General features: G+C 35.5%; 3 protein-coding genes across 5 annotated transcripts; 1 reads left to right on the top strand and 2 right to left on the bottom strand.

The window, feature by feature from the left end:
• Positions 1-1,045: 1,045 nt before the first annotated feature.
• On the bottom strand, positions 1,046-1,775 carry LOC112058153 (transcription elongation factor 1 homolog). Its single transcript, XM_024098842.2, has 3 exons — positions 1,619-1,775; positions 1,373-1,490; positions 1,046-1,294 (listed from the first exon to the last, which is right to left on the bottom strand). The coding sequence occupies exons 2-3, from the start codon at positions 1,486-1,488 to the stop codon at positions 1,162-1,164; spliced, it is 249 nt and encodes an 82-aa protein (XP_023954610.1). The 5' UTR covers positions 1,489-1,490; positions 1,619-1,775; the 3' UTR covers positions 1,046-1,161.
• Positions 1,776-2,169: 394 nt separating this feature from the next.
• On the top strand, positions 2,170-18,536 carry LOC112058154 (calcium homeostasis endoplasmic reticulum protein). Of its 3 annotated transcripts, none has more exons than XM_052882684.1 (14): positions 2,170-2,392; positions 2,464-2,634; positions 2,740-3,017; positions 6,149-6,311; positions 6,828-6,975; positions 7,505-7,581; positions 7,754-7,952; positions 8,762-9,314; positions 10,049-10,182; positions 13,085-13,252; positions 14,508-14,624; positions 15,749-15,895; positions 17,347-17,516; positions 18,326-18,536. In XM_052882684.1, exons 1-14 carry the CDS (start codon positions 2,368-2,370, stop codon positions 18,427-18,429), a joined length of 2,454 nt encoding a protein of 817 aa, XP_052738644.1. In that variant the 5' UTR covers positions 2,170-2,367; the 3' UTR covers positions 18,430-18,536. The 3 variants fall into 3 exon arrangements, with proteins under 3 accessions (XP_052738644.1, XP_023954612.1, XP_052738645.1); XM_024098844.2 differs by having other exon boundaries at positions 2,171-2,392; positions 14,508-14,611; positions 15,751-15,895; XM_052882685.1 differs by lacking the exon at positions 2,170-2,392 and having other exon boundaries at positions 2,495-2,634; positions 2,829-3,017.
• On the bottom strand, positions 18,482-20,491 carry LOC112058155 (protein misato). The gene is made up of 2 exons (XM_024098846.2): positions 19,811-20,491; positions 18,482-19,734 (listed from the first exon to the last, which is right to left on the bottom strand). The coding sequence occupies exons 1-2, from the start codon at positions 20,282-20,284 to the stop codon at positions 18,574-18,576; spliced, it is 1,635 nt and encodes a 544-aa protein (XP_023954614.2). The 5' UTR covers positions 20,285-20,491; the 3' UTR covers positions 18,482-18,573.
• Between the last annotated feature and the right edge of the window lie 847 nt (positions 20,492-21,338).

The raw sequence follows: 21,338 nt of genomic DNA on the forward strand, positions 1-21,338 counted from the left end.
AATTAAAATTGTATTAAATAATGAAGTCATAAATAGATTTTTGTACTATACATAGTACTATAATTTAATAAACTATCCATTTAGTAGTCATGTTGATGGATTTACGAATTTAAAATAAATTATGTTGATCAACATGTGTATCTGTAATAAATATAGGCCTCAACAGCAATGTAGGAAGAGCAGCAACAGGGAATCACATTGCATGTGCCATATAACCACTTACCGTCGCCTCATGCTTTTGCCAATGATTGAGGAGTTAAAAGAATTATTCACTATCCCTGTCGCCCGCACATCATGGGAGTGTCATCAACGAACTTGCCAAACTATAGAAAGTAACCCTAAATTGAGACTGAGAGGATATAATAACTGACTCAAATGCCAAAGAGCTACCCTTAAGCCTTTCAAAAACTTCCTCAGTAATAGAGTAGTTAAATTGTGAAATAAAATGCCCGAGAATGTGATAGCTACAAAATAAAAAATACAAATCACTGAATGTGTTTAAGAACCGGCTGGATAGATATATGAATAAGAAGCAAAACAATATCGGCGCATTCAGCATTAGCGACAGCTGGTTGGCTTATAATTACAATAAATAATTGCATCTGACTATACTTGATCAGTTCCAGTTAATAAAATACAGCTTAGTATACATATAGATCATCATTTTAAAACACCTAGAACTCATCTTGTGTGTGCCTAGAACTGCATAAAAATATTATGAAAACTCTTGAAAAACAACTCTCTTGTAAAATTTCTCTAAAAAGTCCTTTAATATATAATTGAGGTTATTACGAATCCTTAATCCTATTACTCCAACTTTTAACAGTAGGAATCTAATATAATTGTATAAAACTAAAATCAGTTAAAAGGTATAATTATATAAATAGATGAATTTCATTAAAACTGTTTTTATTTTAACAGTTGGAAATAATTTTCTTTTAACACTAGCCAAACAGTGCATCAAACTATTTTATATTAAAAGGAAGATTAATGATTATTTATATTTAAGATGACAAACAATGTTCCTATCACAAATAACATGTAATTTAATTTTAAATACATTTATTTAAAAACTTAATTAAGATCTTGACACAAAAATACAAGTCGTACACAAAAATATAATTAAAAATACACATATTGATTAAGAAGATAATTAAAATATTAATTTGCAGTTTCGCATGCATCCACCCAATCATTATAAACATCTATAGGCTCAGACAAAACATTAGTAGTAGTTTGGAAATCTTCTAAGCATACTCGACATTGTATTCGAGCTGTATTCCTGGCTCGATCCCTGCATAGAAAGAAAATCCATATAAGACAACCATTACAATTTACTAATAAAAACAATTTTTGCACCCAATATACAAACATTTTAACTTCACAGGACTTTTCGTGATTACAAAATGGGCAGTTGAACTGTTGATCAAGGGGTTCTATAGCTTTTCGCTTAGCCGGAGGCTTTCGTTTTGATTTGCGGCGACCCATATCTAAAAAATAAATATTAATCTGGTATAAAAAACGTAGGTATGTATGTGACAAATGCAATGAGCGAGTACATATTGTAAATTATATTAGACATAATGTTTGTAGCAATTAAGAGTAATTGTAAGTTTACCGGCGTTTTGTTTATTTATTGAAAATTTCCGATTCCCAAAGCACACTCAATCAATTCAATCGACTGCACTGCACGAAAATGTCAATGTCATATCATTGTCAATGTCAATTGTCATACGAAACGGCTGTCATCGTTGTCATGTGTTGGCCACAGTCAAAGTAAATACAACTTTGACACCTATATTATGAAATTATCGATTTATTGTCTTAATTGTTCACGAAACTTGCGAGCGTTTTGTGTTATAATAACGTCGCGTGAGGAGTTTAATTGAAAGTTTAATGTTGTGTGTAGTGTAAGGATACAGGAGTTAAATAATACAGGATATATTTATTGGTGTTAAATTTTTTCGATGTGTGAGTTTACGTCGGCCCTGCAAAAAAACGACAGACGATTTCGTTGGTGAATTTGAGTGCGATACAAGTCCAATAGAATGTATCAATCTAAATTAGTCTGAGATCGGCAACATCGACAACCATTCGATTCGGCAACGAACTTTCCTCTTCTCTATGGTCTAAAGCTCTACTCACATACTCACTCACTACTCTGTGGAAATTATTAATCATTTGTCGTCTGTGATTAAAAATACAAATGGCCGAAGTCAGGTCGCGTAAATGAATTTATTAGTGTTTCAATGTACTTTAAGTGTTATGTGTAATTTGTTTTAACATAGACAGTTGCAAAAGAACAACTAATGTCCAAGTTTTATCCTTGATAAAGTACTTATTGCTAACCTCAAAATCCCAAACAAAATGGAGCTTCCTCAGCCGCCACAGGGTACAAGTCGTTTACTTATTACAATTGTATTCAAACTTGCACGCATGCTTATTTCATTGTATTTTTTATAGATCAAGACCTACGAAATATAATAGACAAGCTCGCACAATTTGTCGCTAGAAATGGCCCGGAATTCGAGAAGATGACCAAAACGAAACAAAAAAACAACCCCAAGTTCAGCTTTCTCTACGGCGGGGAGTACTTCAACTACTACCAGTACAAAGTGACGACAGAGCAAGCAAGTAAGCATGATGACGATGGTGGAAATAAATAAACACCTGCGGTCGCGACCGATCGCTGCTTGCGTTGTGTTATAACCGTTTCAAGTGACCCTCCGCTGTTTATAGTTCTAAAGCAATCAGCCGGTGGCCAGGCGGCCCCCGCGCCCGCCGGCGCTTATACGGCACAGAACAGGCAATATGTACTGCCCCAACAGGCCAGCGCGACGCCAGCGCAGTTGGGCCTGGCGGCGTCCATGGCGGCGGCTCCTGCGCTGCAGCAGTGGCTCGCTGCCAACTCCGCGCCGCCCGCCGCGCGCGCCGACTGCGACAGCGTCAATGCACAGATCAGCATGCTCAGGGAACAGATCACTCAGTCGGAGAATAACCTTAACGCTCAGCACAATGTAAGTCAACATACTCATTGTTATCAGTGACTTGTTTTTCATCATTCACCAAATATACTCAGCCCTAGGCAACGAGTAAACATATTGTATTCAAGTTTATGTATGTACTTGAATATGAAGATAAATATACCAAGCTTATGCTATATCAATGAATTGGATCACTCTTTACAATACAATGTGGAATGTTTATCAACAAACAAATTAAAAATCACTATATATATTTCATAGACAATTTATTTTAAATAAAATGTTATTCTAAAAATATTTACTCTATCTAACTGTTCTAAGCTTATTAATCAAATTTCATCATCATCATTATCAACCGATGGACGTCCACTGCTGGACATAGGCCTCATGCATGGACTTCCAAACAAAATAATCTCCCTGCAACCCGCTTGAGGTCTTCTGTCCGTCTAGTGGAGGGGTCTACCAACACTGTGCTTTCCAGTGTGGGGATAATCAAATTTATTGTGTTTAAGGAATAAGTTAATTAAAATTATTATTATAGTAATTTATAATAGCTAGTGCACAGTAAAACCAACTGTGGTTTGGTTGCATTATGGTTAGGCTTAATTTCAATATATATTTTGTAGAATAATAAATAAAAATAAATAATTTGATGTAAAATTACTAGTAATTAGGTATACCTTCATGTATTTGTTGATAAACATTCATCCACCAACAGGATTTATTAGTGGTCTAGTTGGTTTCTTATCAAGTGTATTTTAAAAGAAGACCACCATTATAAGTACTTCTTACTTTTCAGAACTAGTGATTATTCATAATAATTGTGTATTACCAAATTGTGTGCATGACAACTTTATAATTTTACATAAAATATGTTCTCATACTTATTTAATCTTTAAAAAAAAAATTACAATTATGCATGTGGTTTGCAAACCAACAACTACAACTCCTAAACAAACTGCCTTACTGATATTTGTTAATAAAAATAAGTTAAAAATTTAAATCACCATGTATCACAAGTTTAATTTTGTTTTATTAATTTTAAGTTTAACCTGATACAGTTTCCATAATAATTTATAGTGGTATGTGAAGCCAGTTTGCTGACAAACTTACTTTTCATGCATACCTCATTTATATTACAGCCCTACTGGATGTGTACTGTTTACCAACAAATTAGAAATAATGTTAGATAACTCATATCATTTCATAACTTATTTATTTTAAATTATGTATTCTTTGTTTATTAAATGTTATTCAAAATATATTGCCTATATCTAATAAAAATTGTTTTAAGCTTATTAATCAAAATTATTTTCATTAATTTATGAACAAGTTAATTATAATTATTATAAAGGTGCTGATATACTTGAGCCTTCACTTGTAATGAGCATTTATGCAAATGTTACATCACACAAAAGTACAAGAATATTTTATTAAGCATTCTATCAAGTGTTCTGCCAAGCAGATTTGCAGCACATGCAAGCGTCAAGTCTGACATCTTCATTAAGATCTTTTGACGAGCATTGAATAGAGCTTTCGCTAGAATTCTCAAGATGTTTGTATCAATATTTGGCTCTATGCTTGGCTTGGCTTGTTGTTCAGTTCGACAAATATAAAAACGGCGAATGCTCGATGTTCTGTTTAAAGTGAATGCTCAAGTCTATCAGCACCTTTAGGTGTGAAATGATTTATAACCTCATTTTTAATTTGTTTGTTGGCAAACAGTATAAATTGAGTACTTAGTATACATATGCATATACACACTCTCATAAACCATCACTCTTGGTGTTTTAGGTTACCACATAATGTTCAATTTGTTATTGTGCATAATATGCTCTAATATTAAACTTTTAAATTTGTATACTGAAACAATTATCTTTCCTACAATATCCTCTAATTTTCAGTGTGAAATTATAATGCAGGCAGGTAGTGTTCATTTTACAAAGTGCATGATTTTATCATTAACAATGAGTTGCATGTTTTTTTATAATAAGATAATAATTTACAGACAACATGCTTTTAATTATTACCACTATTTTATTTTTGTTAATATTTAAGATATCAGTAACAAGAAAAATAAATATTAATTGCAAATACTTGAAAGATTAATTTATTTATCCCGATTTATTTGTATTTGTAAATTCACAAATGGGCTCCTTTCCTACTTTTGTAAGTATGGTGTAAAGATTAATTTTAACTTAATTAATTTAATTCCTGACAAGACAAACATCCAAACTAGTAACATTAGGCATTCAAGTCAACTAATGTATTAGTACATGCATTACTGCTAAATAAATAAATTATTGTAGCTCTGATATGTGCTGTGTAATATTTAATCTTAAAAGAGCCTCAAATTAAAGTTTGTGAACATACATGTTGAGTATGTTACGAAAACATCATTACCCTTCCTTTCAGTTTAGTTTCATAGTCTGGTAAAAAGTATAATGTTAATAAATTTTTTTTGGGGTTTTTTTCCTCTCTGTTTCTGTCCTAATCTTTTTCTAGTAATTTTTGTATTAATTTATATCATTAAAATTAAAACTTAAAACAACTGAAAACAAACTGGCCTTAAAATAGTCCAAATTCTCATTTCACATCTTGTGTTTATGTGACAGTAAAATTATAAATACCATTTCTTTATAATCTATCTTGAGAGATTGTGAACTGTTGATAGATTGTAAGCTCCATACATACTCCTAAGAACTGAAACTTGAGTGGCCCAGAAAGCAATGGTTAGGTTAACTTAGGTATTTTTTTATTTGTGAATGTACAAATGAAAAAAATCCTTAAAATCCACCAAAAAATAACACAACAAATTGTATGTTGTGGTTCACAATCCATCGACAGTTCACTATCTCGAAAAATAGATTATAATGAAACGGTTTTTACATTTTTATGATGACAAAATATATTATGTAGCATGCTAGGCATGCTAGCATAGTTTCCATTCATGTTCCTCTCTGATAATGTAGCTTTCCATTGGTAACAGTATTTTCAAAATCGATCCAATAGTTTCAGAGCCTTATTCTTTATAAACAAAAATGTTTCCTCATTATATAATAACTGTAGATTACAATTACAAAATACATATCAATCGAAAACAATCTATTGTTAATAGAACATTATCTTGTTGTACACAATACTAAACTGATAGTATGTTTTAGGTGTTAATACAGCAACAACAAGCCAAAATCAATGAACTTGTGAGCAAGGCCCAAGTGGAGACCATACAGATTATGGCGGAGGAAAACAACATTGTCCTCTCAGAACTTGATACTATATTGCAACCAATCATCGACACATGTACTAAAGATAGCATTTCAACAGGTATACAATCAATACTTATGCTTTGATGTTATCATCATCATGTTTTTTTCCTTACTCTCTAGATCAATCTTGTCACTTTACAAAAATACAAAACTACAATTCCGAGAATACCGGTGAAATTGATAATCCTTTCTCAGTTTTTTGAAGTAGCTTAACAATATGTCTGCATTGGCCAGTTACACACTAGGCACCTTGTCAAAACCCAAATAAAACAAATGTTTGTCAAATATTATCATTTAGCATAGACAACTGTTATTTTTTGCCAACTTAATAGCTGTGCTTATTTCTCAAATACATTATAACAAATAGCATTTTTTTTTATTCAATCTTAATATATAAAAGCGAAGCGAAGCTAAAAAATTTAGCAGGGAGGTAGTTCATAGTTAATGGAAGTCCACTAAGAACGAATTTTGCGACATGGCCGAATTAAGGAGGTCTAGGGGCTGATGAAATCGCGAGCGTCCGCTAGTATGAGCAGTTTTCATTATAAATAAAATAATGTTTTGGTTGTTTTAGGCAAGGGTTGGATATTGCAACATGCAACATCACATGATGCGGGGAAAGTTATATCACAGCACCTCCTGAGGAAAGTCACCCAGCAGGGTGCACCATTCTCACAAAAGCTCCACATCATTTACCTCATCAATGATGTTCTCCACCATTGGTCAGTATACATAGTACTATTGTTAGTGTAAGCTTATGGGGTACAATCTCTAAAACAAATTATATGTGGGTGTCTGGCACATTGTGTTAATATTTTCTGTTATTTTTTTTTCTTCTAAATAATTTAATTTTGTGTGTTAAATATTAAAACGTAATATATATTATATATTTTTAGATGTATTATATATATACTTTTTTTATTACTTTTTAATGTTTTAGGGCACCATTACTAATATGATCAACTTTTGTTTCTGGAATATCTTAGTGCTTAGTCAAGATTTAGACACATCTGTTGTAGAGACAAAAGTTCTTGATATGTGCACATTATGTCAGTGTATTTATCTCTTTAGTAATTTATTTGCAATGAATATATAATAGAAAACTAAGTTTGTTATGTTTCTTATAATATTATATTACATATGTATATATAAATGTAATCAGAATATTGTTATTCTATATATATATATTTCATGACCGTTGCATTCACTCCCAAAATTCGGTGTCTATGATACGATTATTCCTAATTACAGTGCACGCAAAAACGCTGAAGATCTCAAGAAAAATTTGGAAAATGTGGTGGTTCCAATGTTTTGCAATGCCAGTATAGGTAACATATTTATAATAATGTCCTCAAAGAATTTAGGTCTCTTATCTGATTGTGCATTCTCATCATCACTTAATAGATGTAGTCACTCCATCAGCTGTGGTTAACGAGGCAGGTAACTTGCTTGAGTCACTTTGGTTGGTACGACAACATCTTCATTGTTTTGCTGTTTCAGCCGTTACAGAGGAGCAGGAGGCTAAATTGAACAAGCTGCTGCGGCTCTGGGAATCTAAGTCCAACTACTTCGATGCTGCGGTCATTAAAAAAATGAAGAGCCCCACGAGCTCCTACCAAGAGTATCAGAACAACTTGATAGCGCAGCACTCTAATGCGATTGCACATTTGACGCAACAGACGAAAGCCACATTCGAAAAGTATGTCATATTTTATATATAAAAACCAAATTTTAGTCTATTTTTTTCTCTCTTGTTCCTTTGTCTATCGGAGATCAGTCTCTGGATCAAAAGCCGATCAAATGACTTATTTAATATGTAAATTTTTAGTCTGTTTATTAAAACTTTGATGGCTTAAGATTTCTTCCAAGTTACTTTTGATATTTAATTAGACAATGTTTACATAATATAGAAAGACGAAAGCATAATTATTGATGGATGTTCTTGATTATACTACAGCCTTTCTTGATGAATACTGTTTGCCACCAAACGAATTAAAAATAATGAGGGTATAAATCACTAGTCATTTCACACCTAATAAAAATTAACTTGTTCTTAAATAAATAAAAATATATTTGATTAATAAGCTTAAAACAATTGAATATGGTTAATATATTTTTTATTAACATTTTAGAAACAAACAATACATATGATGCAGATTAAAATAGTTATGCAGTGACATGCGTTTTCTAATTTCTTTGTGGGTAAACAGTACACATCAAGAAAAGCTGTAGTATAGTTTCAAACATTTTGTAAACTAAATTGTGCATCAACAAGCTCTTTACTCAGATCACTAGGTTTGAAAATAGTCTGACACTACTCTTTTTTCTCGATTTTCTATTTCAATAACTTTTACATGAAAAACTTGAAAATAAACTAATAAACTTGAGTTGGTTAGCAGTTTTTATTTGTATACTCAGAGGCACAATTATCCACCCACTTTAATGTACTCGCGTCATATTTAAGAGGGCGGATAATTGTGCCTCTGAGTATATTTATCGAATTTTCAGCTACCAAACACAACATCAAGCGTTCGTCGCGCACACAATGCAGCAAATACAACAAATGGAGATGCAAAAACAAGCACTAGAACTCAACAACCAAGAACAGAACAAAGATAATCAACAACAAAACAACATGCAACCAACATTTCAAAACAACAATTTCAACGACTACCAACAGCATTCAGGATACGACCAGAACTTTAATTCTGGGCACCAACAGTTTGGAAGCGAGAGCGGAGACAACTATCCTTCCAACAACAGCATAAGTGGCAATGAAAATAGTTATGACAGTCAAACGTTTGATCAAATAACGAGTCAAAAGAAACAGGAAACGATAGAGGAACCCGATTTATCGCACCTTCCAAATGTGAACTTCTCTCAGCCTCCTCCAGGGTTTGAGCCTCAAGAGCCTCCGTTGTTAGCTTTTCAAAATGGTCTTCCAGATCTAAGCAAACCCCCACCCGGGTTCCTTCCGTTCCCTGAGATTAACAGTGATGACTTAATGCCTTCAGTACCTTATTTCGAATTGCCCGCAGGGTTGATGGTACCTCTTATTATGGTAAGTCTCATGACTCACATGTTTTTTTTTAATGATTACAAAGATTTATAAGATATAATATTAGCAACAGCATCTAATGGAATTTGACATCAGTTATTTTAGTGATGAAATTCGACAAACCCATTATAGCTTGGCAAATTCATTCGTAACACTTCAAATGGTTCGCGCGGGTCGGGTGGCGTGTAGCGATGAATGAAAAACCCACGACTGATGCACATCACTTCCCCGCACGGATGATATCACACCCGCGCAGTCTTTCCCCCCGTCGCCCGCATATCATAACTATGTTGATGACAACATACTTGCCAGACTATAATTATGAATGTTAAAATTCTCTTTTTAGTCTCATTAGGACATGGTATGTTTAATTGCCAAGTCATTTGAACATTGTTTCAAAGTGAAATAAATATAGAGATTTTTCTGTCGCATTGCTAAAATCGTCAGTTTTACGCGAATAATAACAAAATAAATAAATGATTCACTATATTTTTTTTTTATCAATATTTTTGATTGGAATCATTTTGATTGGTTTTGAAATATACATTGTGCCAAAAACTTTTACCTCTGGTCTGGTGGTAAAAGTTTTTGGCACAATGTATATTTCAAAACCAATCCAATTCAAACCATGGGCCAATTTAGAAAATATAAATCCTAAATAAACCCGACCTCTTTGTTGAGAACTAAAGCAACTGCGCCAGAGGTCATCAAAAGCACTTTAAAATAATGTTTTCTAGCTGGAAGATGATAAATACAAGCCATTGGACCCCGCGAAGATTCGTCTGCCACCTCCGGCGCCGCCCAACGAGAGGCTACTCGCTGCGGTGGACGCTTTCTACGCCTCGCCCAATCACGAACGACCCAGAGACAAGTAAGACAAATACACTCTTCCTTTTTTTAATGACTTTACAGCTCTGGGTTCTAAGCCAACATCTTATATAACCTATAAACAGGATGCTCGGGAATATTTCCCATAACTTCAAGGTGTTGACAAGACCACTTATAGGAGCGAAACTGTTTAATTAATATTTTATTAATTGAAAAAAAAGTTTTTATATTTTTATACAAAGTAATTCAAATAATTCCAACTTTCCATGTAACACACGCCTTTAACTATCGTTGCATTTAAATCAATGAATAAGTTTGGCTACGTCATTATTTTAAGGATGCGTATAAGGGACACATTTTAAGATCTATTTACAAAAGAAATATTATTTACACTGAAAATATTCATACGTTTCTTGAACATTTTGAATATTTCTCATACCTCTAGGGTTATATTCTTTAATGAGAATTATTGATTAAGGAATATAATATTATATATATATATATATTCTCTAATATACACCGCGCTACGTTATTCGTCTTCAACCAAAATCCCACATAATGTACCCAATGTCTATTATCCATCAGTGTTATTAAAAAAAAAAACAAAGTACAATTCAAGGAGTTACAATTGTAATAAACTTTCAAAAATCGATTATTTTAACACATCCTGTATTTTCAAACATCTACCTACCTCCTCGCCGCAGTCACGTCGGCAGCCAGTCGGTCCCTTTGAGCTTTGAGGTCATTCACTTTAACCTATTTCTTTAAATTAAATTCTATTTTATTTACGGGTGTTAACCCGTACTAGACCTGTGTCGATCGTGATTGATCGAATCTCTGATACCCGATCAGTACTTGTGCGTGAGCGAGTGACGCGGCCGTCAGCGCCTCAAATAATCTGCGAACGATTTTTGTTCACCACACTGGATTGGACTTGTAACAATTATCTGGATCGAATACTCGTCGGTCAGTCGTACAACATCACTTTACAGAATAGCAACCTAAAATCCGATCAGTTCGGAATTTATCGGCCTTCGTGGCGCAGTGGTGTGCGCGGTGGATTTACAAGACGGAGGTCCTGGGTTTGAACCTCGGTTGGGCCGATTGGGGTTTTGGTCCTGGCTGGTGGGAGACTTCGATCGTGACTCGTTACCACCCTACCGATAAAGACGTACCGCCAAGCCGTGGATTCAAATACTCCCCCTAATAAGTTAGTCCGTTTTCATTTCAGATTGCATAATCACTTACTACACTACCGTCAGGTGAAATTGTAGTCGATGGCTAACTTGTAACGAATAAAAAAAGGGTTCCGATTCATGTCCTACGGATGTTCAGTTTAAGACTCAAGTAACTACATACTTTAAGTCGAGTCGTAACGATACACAAAACACGAAAGACCCGTGACCCGAATGATCGAATTATTAAGACCCAACCAATCACCTTGCGTTATAAGAAACGATCGAAAGATACATTTCTTACCTGTACCTATTTTTGGACATTGCCGACAATAGTTACGGGTTAGGCGGCGAGCGGCGTTATCAAAAAGGAAACCGCAAAAGACTAGGGCTTGCTATTTTTTAAAATATCGGATTCTCGATATATCGATAATTTCAAAATAAATTTTTCGGCTAAATGAAAACTTTTAACAATTAAGTATTTATTAAACTTCACTATTTTTTATGTAACTAAATTGACAAGTAAATTAATACGATTAAACATGTTTAAAGTTTTGTCTGAGGGTAAAGTAGTGTATACTATCTGAATACATTACGTTTTACTTATTTCAGTGACATTTTCGATAAAATGCAATTAAATAAACTAAAATATGAAAAACGTAATAAAGTATAAATAAAGTAAAGTAGATTATGTTTGATAATGTTTTAGTTTAAATAATTTGCGAGGGATATAAAAAATTAAAACTTGTTAAAAATATCTAGTATCGATATCTACGTTTTAATATCGAACTATCGCTATATCGTCCATAAAAATATTAGTAATTAATACTTATCGCTATTAAGTGATAATCGATATTTTGATATATCGATATTTTATTAACAACCCTAGTAAAGACACTGCCGCCGACTAGGTGTATCAAAAATAGTAGGTATGTAGGTATTAAAAACAACAAAATTTCTGAAACTAGGTTAAAGTTCATTAACCTCTTCTTTCCAAACAGAATGAAACAGGATGTTCTGAAGTTTTTTCATCAATTTTAATTTTTTTTTTCGATAGCGTGTGAATGTGCTTCAGCTTTTTTTAAATATTACTATAGAGTTTCTCGTAATGGATACATACATGTCGCGGCGGATTATAGACGCTGCCGGTAGCACGGTGTATAATAGGTATGAGAAATATTCCCAAGCAACCTGTATATATAAATGAATTGCTGTTCTTTAATCTCGCTAGAACTCGAGAACAACTGAACGGATTTATCTTATCTTGGTCTTGATATTATTGTGGATGTATAGGGAGGGTATGAAAGGTGAGAAAAATTAGAATAATTGCCGGGAAAACCATAAAAACTACCCTTTTCTATTTCCCATACAAGTGTTTAAGAGTCAATGGATAGGAGTAGAGTAGTGCAGACTAGGGAAGAAATGCACATAAGTGAAAGCGAAGCTTGACCGGGTCCCCTAGTATATGGATAAAAAAGTGGGAGTCAAAACCATAGTCAATTTGTTTTCAGTTTACTAACCCATTAGGTGCGGGGATAGTTCCTGATGTCTTGCAAAACAGGTTTTTTACCCTCCTGTTTTATCCTCCTGTCTCTTCTATCTTAATCGAATTCTATCCCACTTCTGATGTTATCGGCTCTGATACTAACGTGCTCGTCTAACTTAGAGCCGATAACATTTCAGCCTAACTCATTTATATTTTGTCACATGCAAAACTTATGTGGAGAAAAATAAAATTTCATTTAATTAATGATTTGTGTATTTGAACAGCGAGGGTTGGGAAAAGTTAGGTTTGTATGAATATTACAAGGCTAAAAACGCAGCTCGGAAGAACAAAGAAGAAGCCATCGCGCAGGGCTTGAGACAGAAGTCAAGGACACCGAGCCCTATACCGAAAGATTTACAGAAACAACCCACCCCACCAGGCAGAAGATACAGGTAATAAGACTGTTGAGATTATTAAGCTAAATAGATACCTAACACAGTCAAACATGTCATACAAAACATTACGTTCATAACTTTCATACTTTAAGCCATCACAATGAACATTCGTCTAATATGGATACATAACCCACACACGCACAATAGCTGTCTATTAGTTAAACATTCATAAGTATTAAGTTATTCTCAATTCGTCGTTATCAACCCATATACGGCTCACTGCTGAGCTCGAGTCTCCTCTCAGAATGAGAGGGGTTAGGCCAATAGTCCACCACGCTGGCCCAATGCGGATTGGCAGACTTCACACACGCAGTGCATAAAGATAATTCTCTGGTATGCAGGTTTCCTCACGATGTTTTCCTTCACCGATTGAGACACGTGATATTTAATTTCTTAAAAATGCACACAACTGAAAAGTTGGAGGTGCATGTCCCGGACCGGATTCAAACCCACACCCTCCGGAATCGGAGGCAGAGGTCATATCCACTGGGCTATCACGTATTCTCAATTAAACCTTGTCAAAGTGCGTATGTATTTTGATTTTAAACCCTCTCCACTACCTGGAGGCGGAATTCACACATTCATCAAATATTTAAAATTTACAAAGGAAAAGGAGATTTAAACCATCTTAATAGTTAGTTATTTACATCCGCTTATTGTTTGCTTCTTTAACAAGTTCTCCAAAATGGTTATGGTCCTGCCAATGCATAAGTTCAATTACTAAGTCAAGGTGATTACTCAATGAATTAATTCCTTTATGCTTGGATGCCATTGGATCAGCTACCACCTTCACATAGGAAGTGATAAAAAATGTAATGATTTCAACTAGTGTAAATTATAGTGTATATTTTTTTTTTAATTTTTTTATTATTTAAAACTGTTGGGGTTCTTGCCAGCTCATCAAAACCTGCCTTCTGAACCAGTCTTTACAAATAGTCAAACTTGACGTTCCAAAAGTGCTTGTAAGCCTTCTTGCAATTATTATAAAGGACAACAGGCACCAAAGTATATGAAAACTATACCCGCCATACGGATATAAAATGGAAGTAAAACAAAATAACGATTCTGGTTAGGAATCTAGTACGATAATAAAACCATGTGGGCATTGTCGAATTTTGTTGTTATGGGAATCGAATCCATGACCGTGGATCCAGAAGGCAGGGTACCCACCCACTGCACCACGCGGCCGTCAGCATTAATAACTTGGATTATTATTATTCATGTAGAATTTAACAATACAATGCTGTTATAGGTCGCTAAGTAAATCTCCAGAGAAAGTTTCACCGAAGAAGTCCAAATCAAGATCGCCTTCGCCGAGAAGAAAAAACACATGGCGACGAGACAGGGAGAGAGAGAGTAAGTCTAGACAAGTTAAGTTATACTCTCAATATTAGTAGTAGCAGAGCTCTTTCGGGGCAGTTCTACCGTCATGTTATTCCTGCCTTCATACAGCACTGCTGTGCCAGTCTGGTAAAGTTTCAGACTTTTTGTCAGGATTGATATGAAACAGACGTCCTGGTTTCGATTCTCGGCTGGTCCGATTGAGGCTTTCTTAATTGCTCCAGGTCTGGGAGGCTTTGGCCGTGGCTAGTTACCACCTGGCAAAGACGTACCGCCAAATGATTTAGCGTTCCGGTACAATGTGTAGAAACCGAAAGGAATTTGTGTGGATCGTACATCGTACATGATTTTTTCGCAACTTTTACCGTTTACCTTTTTGTTTGGTTTGAGGGCTCAAGAACTATTGGTTTGATTTATTGGCTTGATTAATTAATTGAAGAAGACTATAGTCCTGGTTCTCTGGGAGTCTCTTTGATGCTGGCGGCTCCAGACTGGTGTTTGGATCCATGCAAGACGTCTATGTCCATCGGCTGTTAATAATTATAAGCGTGATAATTTTACACAAGTCGTCCCATGGGACACATGGTTCATAAAGATTTGCTGTGTGAAAGTCACCGTAGTAGCTCAACGAGTCGCGAAGCTGAAAGTGGGCGGGGCACATAGTTCGAAAAGCCTATGTACGTTGGGGTCCCAAGGTGCTGGAATGGCGACCCCGCACTAGCAAGCGCAGTGTTGGTCGACCTCCCACCAGGTGGACTGACGACATCAAGCGAGTCGCAGGGATTCGCTGGAATCAGGCGGCTCAGTATCGTGATGTTCGGAAGTCCCTACAAAAGACCTATGTCCTGCAGTGGACGTCCATCAGACTAATTACGTAAGGACTAATATCGCACCCAAACTTACAAACAAAGCTTAAATTGGTTTAAAATATATGTTAAACTAAAATTTTACAACATACACAAAAAGGTATTTTTACGGAGCTCTTTACACGACGAACACGATTACAACTATGAAATATCAATTGTACACAGATAGTTTTTTTAACGCATTAGATCGTTGATCATATACTTTGACAGCAGAATACCGAGGCAGGTTCTTATGTTATTAGTCTGAGTATGATGATGATGATGATGATTTGTCATGTTTGTTTACAGGTCGGCGAAGGTCCCGGTCGCGGTCGCGGTCCCGGTCCCGCAGCCGGTCCCGCGAGCGCGCCGAGCGACACGCGCCGCGCGAGACTTCGCCCCCGCGCTCGCGCCGCGTCGAACGCTCCCGGTCGCCGACGCCGCCTAGTTTTCTGTGAGGATAACATCTACTTCATCTAAAAGCTTGGTCAGACTAGTTTAGCAGTTTAGTTGAGTAGCGTAAAAGGAGATGGTCCAAAATGGAGCCCAGGATCAGTCATTGTACTCTGGCTGAAATAAAAGAAAATACATTTTTTTACTATTTTTGATTATACAAATCTACGAATTTACTTTAATTCTTTCGAAATAATATTCATTCTCTCCCAAGAAATGCAACAATATTATGGGTAATAATGGCGGATTGATGGCGTTTTCAATGCAGTAGTCAATTTGACGTTTGCAGTCAATCGTCATGTCATAGTTGCTTTAATTGCATCTTGATTTATGTCAAAAACTTGGGTTTTAATTTTATTCATTTCTTTTTATTTAGTTAGATCTATTAAGTTATTTAATAAAATCCTTGTATTCTTTAAATTTTAATGATAGAGTGGGCCTAAAATGTACCTTCTCCTTTAGTCGCTAAACGTGTCTGAACACCAAAAACTTAGTCGAGTAGGTTAGTAAATAGTTTAGTTGAGTTTACTTTATTTTAACGCGCGAGTAGCGCCTATACCACCTGTCCACACTCACTGATTCACTACTAAACAAGTCCGAACCTGACAAATTAGTTGAGTTTATTAGTTGCTCCTAAAATCATAAAATTACGTTACGCTGGAGCGAAGAATCAATTCGTCGTTCATATTCGTACCCATAGCTTCTTTTTATTAATCATACAAATTTCTTCATCCACTTCTTCAATTAAAGCCATTGTTATTCAGTAGTCAAGTAGCTTAATCAGTTTATTTACTTTATTTGCTATGTAGGTTGTTCATCTTGCAAACCACCACTCACTTGTGAAATGTACTTGAATAAAGTGCAAACTATTTTAAGACAGTAGGAAGTAGTTTAGTACGCTACTCAACTAAAATGCTAAAGTAGTTCGAACTAGGCTTAAGAGCAGATGCCTCATTAGTGCTTAGCATTGCGGCGTCGCAACTGATCAACGCATTATATGCAAGTCCGTTGCGATAACGCACAACGTCGCAGCGCAAGAGCACGACGAACACGTGAGAAATGGATGGATGATTGGATTATTTTGGGCGAGGCAGGGAGAATGACTTGAGTGAAAAAGCGAAATGTTAACTAGTTTAAAAGACGTCTTTAACCCTACATACAATGCTCACAATTCCGGGAACTTCACTCAAGGTTCTCTGCCACTCGAGGATTTGTTGGTAACATTCTTAGTGGTAATTATTATACCTTATAGGTTCCCATTCAATAATCGTGTTTTTCTCTTTAAATCCGCTTCTGTTGTCAACCCGTGTTTATCCGACATGAGCTTTCAGCGTGAAATAATCATCATAGTAGGCCATTGTGATAGGTCAATGTAGAGTGGTAGCTTTAAAAAACAGGTTGTTTTGAATCCCTAAGTGTACAACACAACTTACTAGTTATTTTGTTCAACAGAGGGGGCTCCTACGCCGGTCCGTCACAACAAACAATAGATTCCAGTAACAAGGGCCACCAGCTCCTACAGAAGATGGGCTGGAGCGCCGGCGGGCTGGGCGCCGCCGGGCAGGGCATCGCGGAGCCCATCAGCGGGGGCACGGTGCGCGATAAACAGGACCAATACAAAGGCAAGTTTAATGCTAGTAGATGACCACATTCAAGTCTCCTCTCAGAAGATCTCAATTACTTATATGTCAACTAACATACGTCAAAATTAGTGAATTTACCTGCTGATCTGACGTGGACTCCGTTCTGGTCTCAGACAATGAACAGTCCTTATGTATCTCTTGTATGGAGAGAATTTGCTGGTATGCAGGTTTCCTCACGATGTTTTTCCTTTCTGAGAGGAAACTCGAGCTCAGCAGTAAGCCAAATATGATGACCACACAGCAAGTTAGATGCTAGTAATACTTGTTATTCATCGAACCCACCAACAGACATTAGAGCAACTATACTTTTCTATATGGAAGGAAGGAGGGCCTGGCCCTGTTGTGTGGCTATTGTATTGTATTACCAACAATTTTTCATCTATGCTAAAGCCAAATGAGATGTCCAGTGGATTATGACCTTTTCCTTCAATTCTCAGGGCGCATCTTTTCAGTTGTGTGCATTTTAAGAGACTAAATGCCATGTGTCTCTAGCAGTGAAGGTAAAACATTGTGGAACCTGTATATACCTGAGAATATTCTATGTGGGTGAGGTTTGTCAAAGAGTCCACCAAAGAGGCGGACTCTTTGTAACTAATAAATCAATAAATAATTTTAATTAAATTGGGTATGAAATGACAAAAGTTTTATATTATTTTTGAATTTGTTTGTTGATAAATATTCCAAAAGAAGTTGATTTTAATATACAAGCTTGTTTACTAAGGAACACTAGTAGAAAACAATTTTAAAATTTAATAATTATTAATTTATTTTTATTGTATTTTCTTCAGGTGTTGGTGTGAACTTGAATGATCCTTACGAAAACTTCAGAAAGAACAAAGGTGCAGCATTTATTACAAGAATGAAGGAGAGGGCACTCGAGCGATCAACGTGATCATATTAGAAAGACATTATAGGTGTATATGTGTATAATTGAAATGCGTGAATGAAATAATATGATTTATTTTATCTAAATCATCTTAATAAAGTTTAACTTCTATACTTTGTCATTTATTTTAACTATACCCCTATTTAAAAATTAAAGCTCAAAATCATCTTCATAGTTATCCTTAAATTCTGATAACCTATCTAGACATTCTCTGTAATCAGCTTCTTCGAGTCCCTGTTCTCGGAACTTATGTAGTTTTGCAAATTTAATCCTGCTCACATCTCTGTGGAGTTTTTCAATGACATCTGACATGAAATTACCATTGTGGAATCCAGCAATTACTGGACAGCTTTCTACTTTCTGTACAACAGTGTCATCTTTAACAAATCCATATTTATTCAAACAATCTGAGAAAATATTAGGAAATGGTGTTTTCAGATCCAGTGGTTTCTCAGATACTGTAACATTTGTTGCAGACAAGAAATTATTTGCTTGAAAATATAATTCAAACATTTCTTTTACATTGCTACATCTGTATGCAGCAAGTTTCATTTGATCTTTAGCTTCCTTCATGGGTGCTTTTAAATAAGATTCTGGGATTCCTCTAACAGTGATAAGCTGGAAAATTTTATCTGTAGCAATTTTACAGCTAGGTGTGATGGATTTGTAAAGAGGTTTTGAGATGGTATTTAAATAGTCAATCAGATATTCAGATTCTTTTAAAGCTACAGGCATTCCAAATGATGCTGCAGCCATTTTTCTTCCATAACCGGTCATGTCGGCACATATATCGGACATTGTATGAACATTAGCTTTATGCCTATATTTATGACTCAATGTATCAATAGCAGATGCAAGTAATGCTGAAGAATGGTAATATTGTTCTGGCTTGTAGTTGATGTAGTCAAACGCTCTAGGAGCGCCAGGCTTTCTCCATCCCTTCTCACCAGTACATAAAGGTACAAATAAAGCGGAATGTTGTGACAACTCTTCAATGGATAATGCAACATTAACTAATCTTACTGAATCTTTTATGTTTGCTTTTTCTCTCTCATCTTCAGTAGATGGATTGTTATCTGAGAAGTAAGATGCAATAATAGGGAAAGCTAAAATGACTTTGTTGTATTCATCAGCCAGGTGTTCAATACAGCCTAGTGCAAGGCCAGAGAAACCATCTGTGCAGTCAAAGTTTACATGAAAACCCTGCATACTATCACATTCCTCTACATATTTTCTGATTTTGTCAGAAAATGTGTCTCCAAAATTTGATTTCCAAATTTCTCTGCCAGAACAGTTGTAGTCAAAGCTTTCCTGAAAGTATAAAAATATACAAATCACATTTGAAAAATTGGTGTAAATATATAAACAAAATTATAATGTTTCTTACATTTTCATTTCCATGTTGATATTCCTTAATTACATTAACTGAACGAGGATGAAATCGAGGATACAAATAATCAGTCCAAGTTTGTACATCTTGTTCAAAATTATATTCTTTATTATTTATGTTTGAAGAATTTTCACCATCTATATCATGCAAGAATTCATTTTTGCTGGCTGTTGGCTCTTCTACCCTTTCGACAGTATGCCATGGAAGATCCTCTTCTACACGAGGTTCTTCTAAGCCTCCAGAAGTCGGCAATGTTTTCAAAGATCCTTTTAAATCCGCCAAAAGCAAGCGAGGAGTATAGGTTACCTCTCCGTTCGCTGTCTGTCCTTCCCGATATAGAATATCATGATTACACTCTGCTTTTACCGTACCAGTGTAGTCAAAACCCAGTTCCTGGATATTCCAGAAATGAGCTCCTACGTAGTTGGAATAATGTCCAAACTGTAGAGTAAGTATTTCGCGGGTGGACATGATGAAGTTCTGTAGGCGTTGATTTTAAAACAATAGTTTTATGGATAATATGTAACTGAGTAAGTAAGGTATGTAAAGTTATTTGGTTAATAATTAATATGGACACAAAACAAAGTTTCCACTTTTTACAAAAGTCATAATTGAATGCAACAAACAAACAAAACATGAAAACAAACCTTTTTGGTTAATGATTTTATTGTCAATGTCAACTGTTATTGATCATTCACTTGTCAGTTTGTCATTCGTATTTTTTTTTCAGTCGTTCACCCGTAGACGGAGAAGTAAATAGACAAATATTTTGCGACTTGCGATGCGTACCATATTTTAATTTTATCGATTTTTTGAGCCGTGATAGTCAAGTTAATATACCGAACCAGCCCGGGGCATGTATGTGCATTTTACGAAATTAAATGTAATTAAACATCGTAAGTAAACTTGCATACCAGAGAATTTTCTTAATTCTCTGCGTGTGTGAAGCCTGCTAATCCGCATTGGGCCAGCGTGGTGGACCATTGTTACCTCTCATTCTGAGAGGAGATTCGAACTCAGCAGTGAGCCGATGGGTATGGGTTGATGTTGATGATGATTTTGTCCCCGTAAAACACTACGATAAACGATTTTTTCCAATCCATGCCGCAGTGGATTTACAAGACGGAGATCCTGGGTTCGATCTCCGGCTGGGCCGATTGAGGTTTTCTTAATTGGCCAAGGTCTAGCTGGTGGGAGGCTTTGGCCGTGGCTAGTTTGCACCCTACCGACTAAGGCGTACCGCCAAACGATTTAGTGTTCCAGTTCGAAGTCGTGTGGAAACCGAAAGGGGTGTTCATAACAAGTTAGCCCGCATTCATCTTAGATTGCATCATCACTTACTGTTACCAGGTGAGATTGTAGTCAAGGGCTAAATTGTAAAAAAAATACTTATAATATCAGTATACCTCGTTGGTCCAGTGGTTAGCCTGTGGCTTTAGATCACGAGCTCCTGGGTTATGCTAGGAAATACTGAGCTATTCTTTCTTTTAAGATTTTCTGTAACCAGTAAGATAAATCGAATTTG

This window comes from Bicyclus anynana, chromosome 7 (assembly GCF_947172395.1).
Source record: "Bicyclus anynana chromosome 7, ilBicAnyn1.1, whole genome shotgun sequence".
NCBI lineage: Eukaryota > Metazoa > Arthropoda > Insecta > Lepidoptera > Nymphalidae > Bicyclus > Bicyclus anynana.

Coding starts and splice junctions, on each gene's coding strand:
- LOC112058153 (XM_024098842.2), bottom strand. CDS start 1,488: ATGGGTCGCCGCAAATCAAAACGAAAGCCTCCGGCTAAGCGAAAAGCT. Junction 1,295..1,372: donor AAGTCCTGTGAAGTTAAAAT/GTTTGTATATTG, acceptor CTTTCTATGCAG/GGATCGAGCCAGGAATACAG.
- LOC112058154 (XM_052882684.1), top strand. CDS start 2,368: ATGGAGCTTCCTCAGCCGCCACAGG. Junction 6,312..6,827: donor TAAAGATAGCATTTCAACAG/GTATACAATCAA, acceptor TGGTTGTTTTAG/GCAAGGGTTGGATATTGCAA. Junction 15,896..17,346: donor CCGACGCCGCCTAGTTTTCT/GTGAGGATAACA, acceptor TTTGTTCAACAG/AGGGGGCTCCTACGCCGGTC.
- LOC112058155 (XM_024098846.2), bottom strand. CDS start 20,284: ATGTCCACCCGCGAAATACTTACTCTACAGTTTGGACATTATTCCAAC. Junction 19,735..19,810: donor ATCAACATGGAAATGAAAAT/GTAAGAAACATT, acceptor TTATACTTTCAG/GAAAGCTTTGACTACAACTG.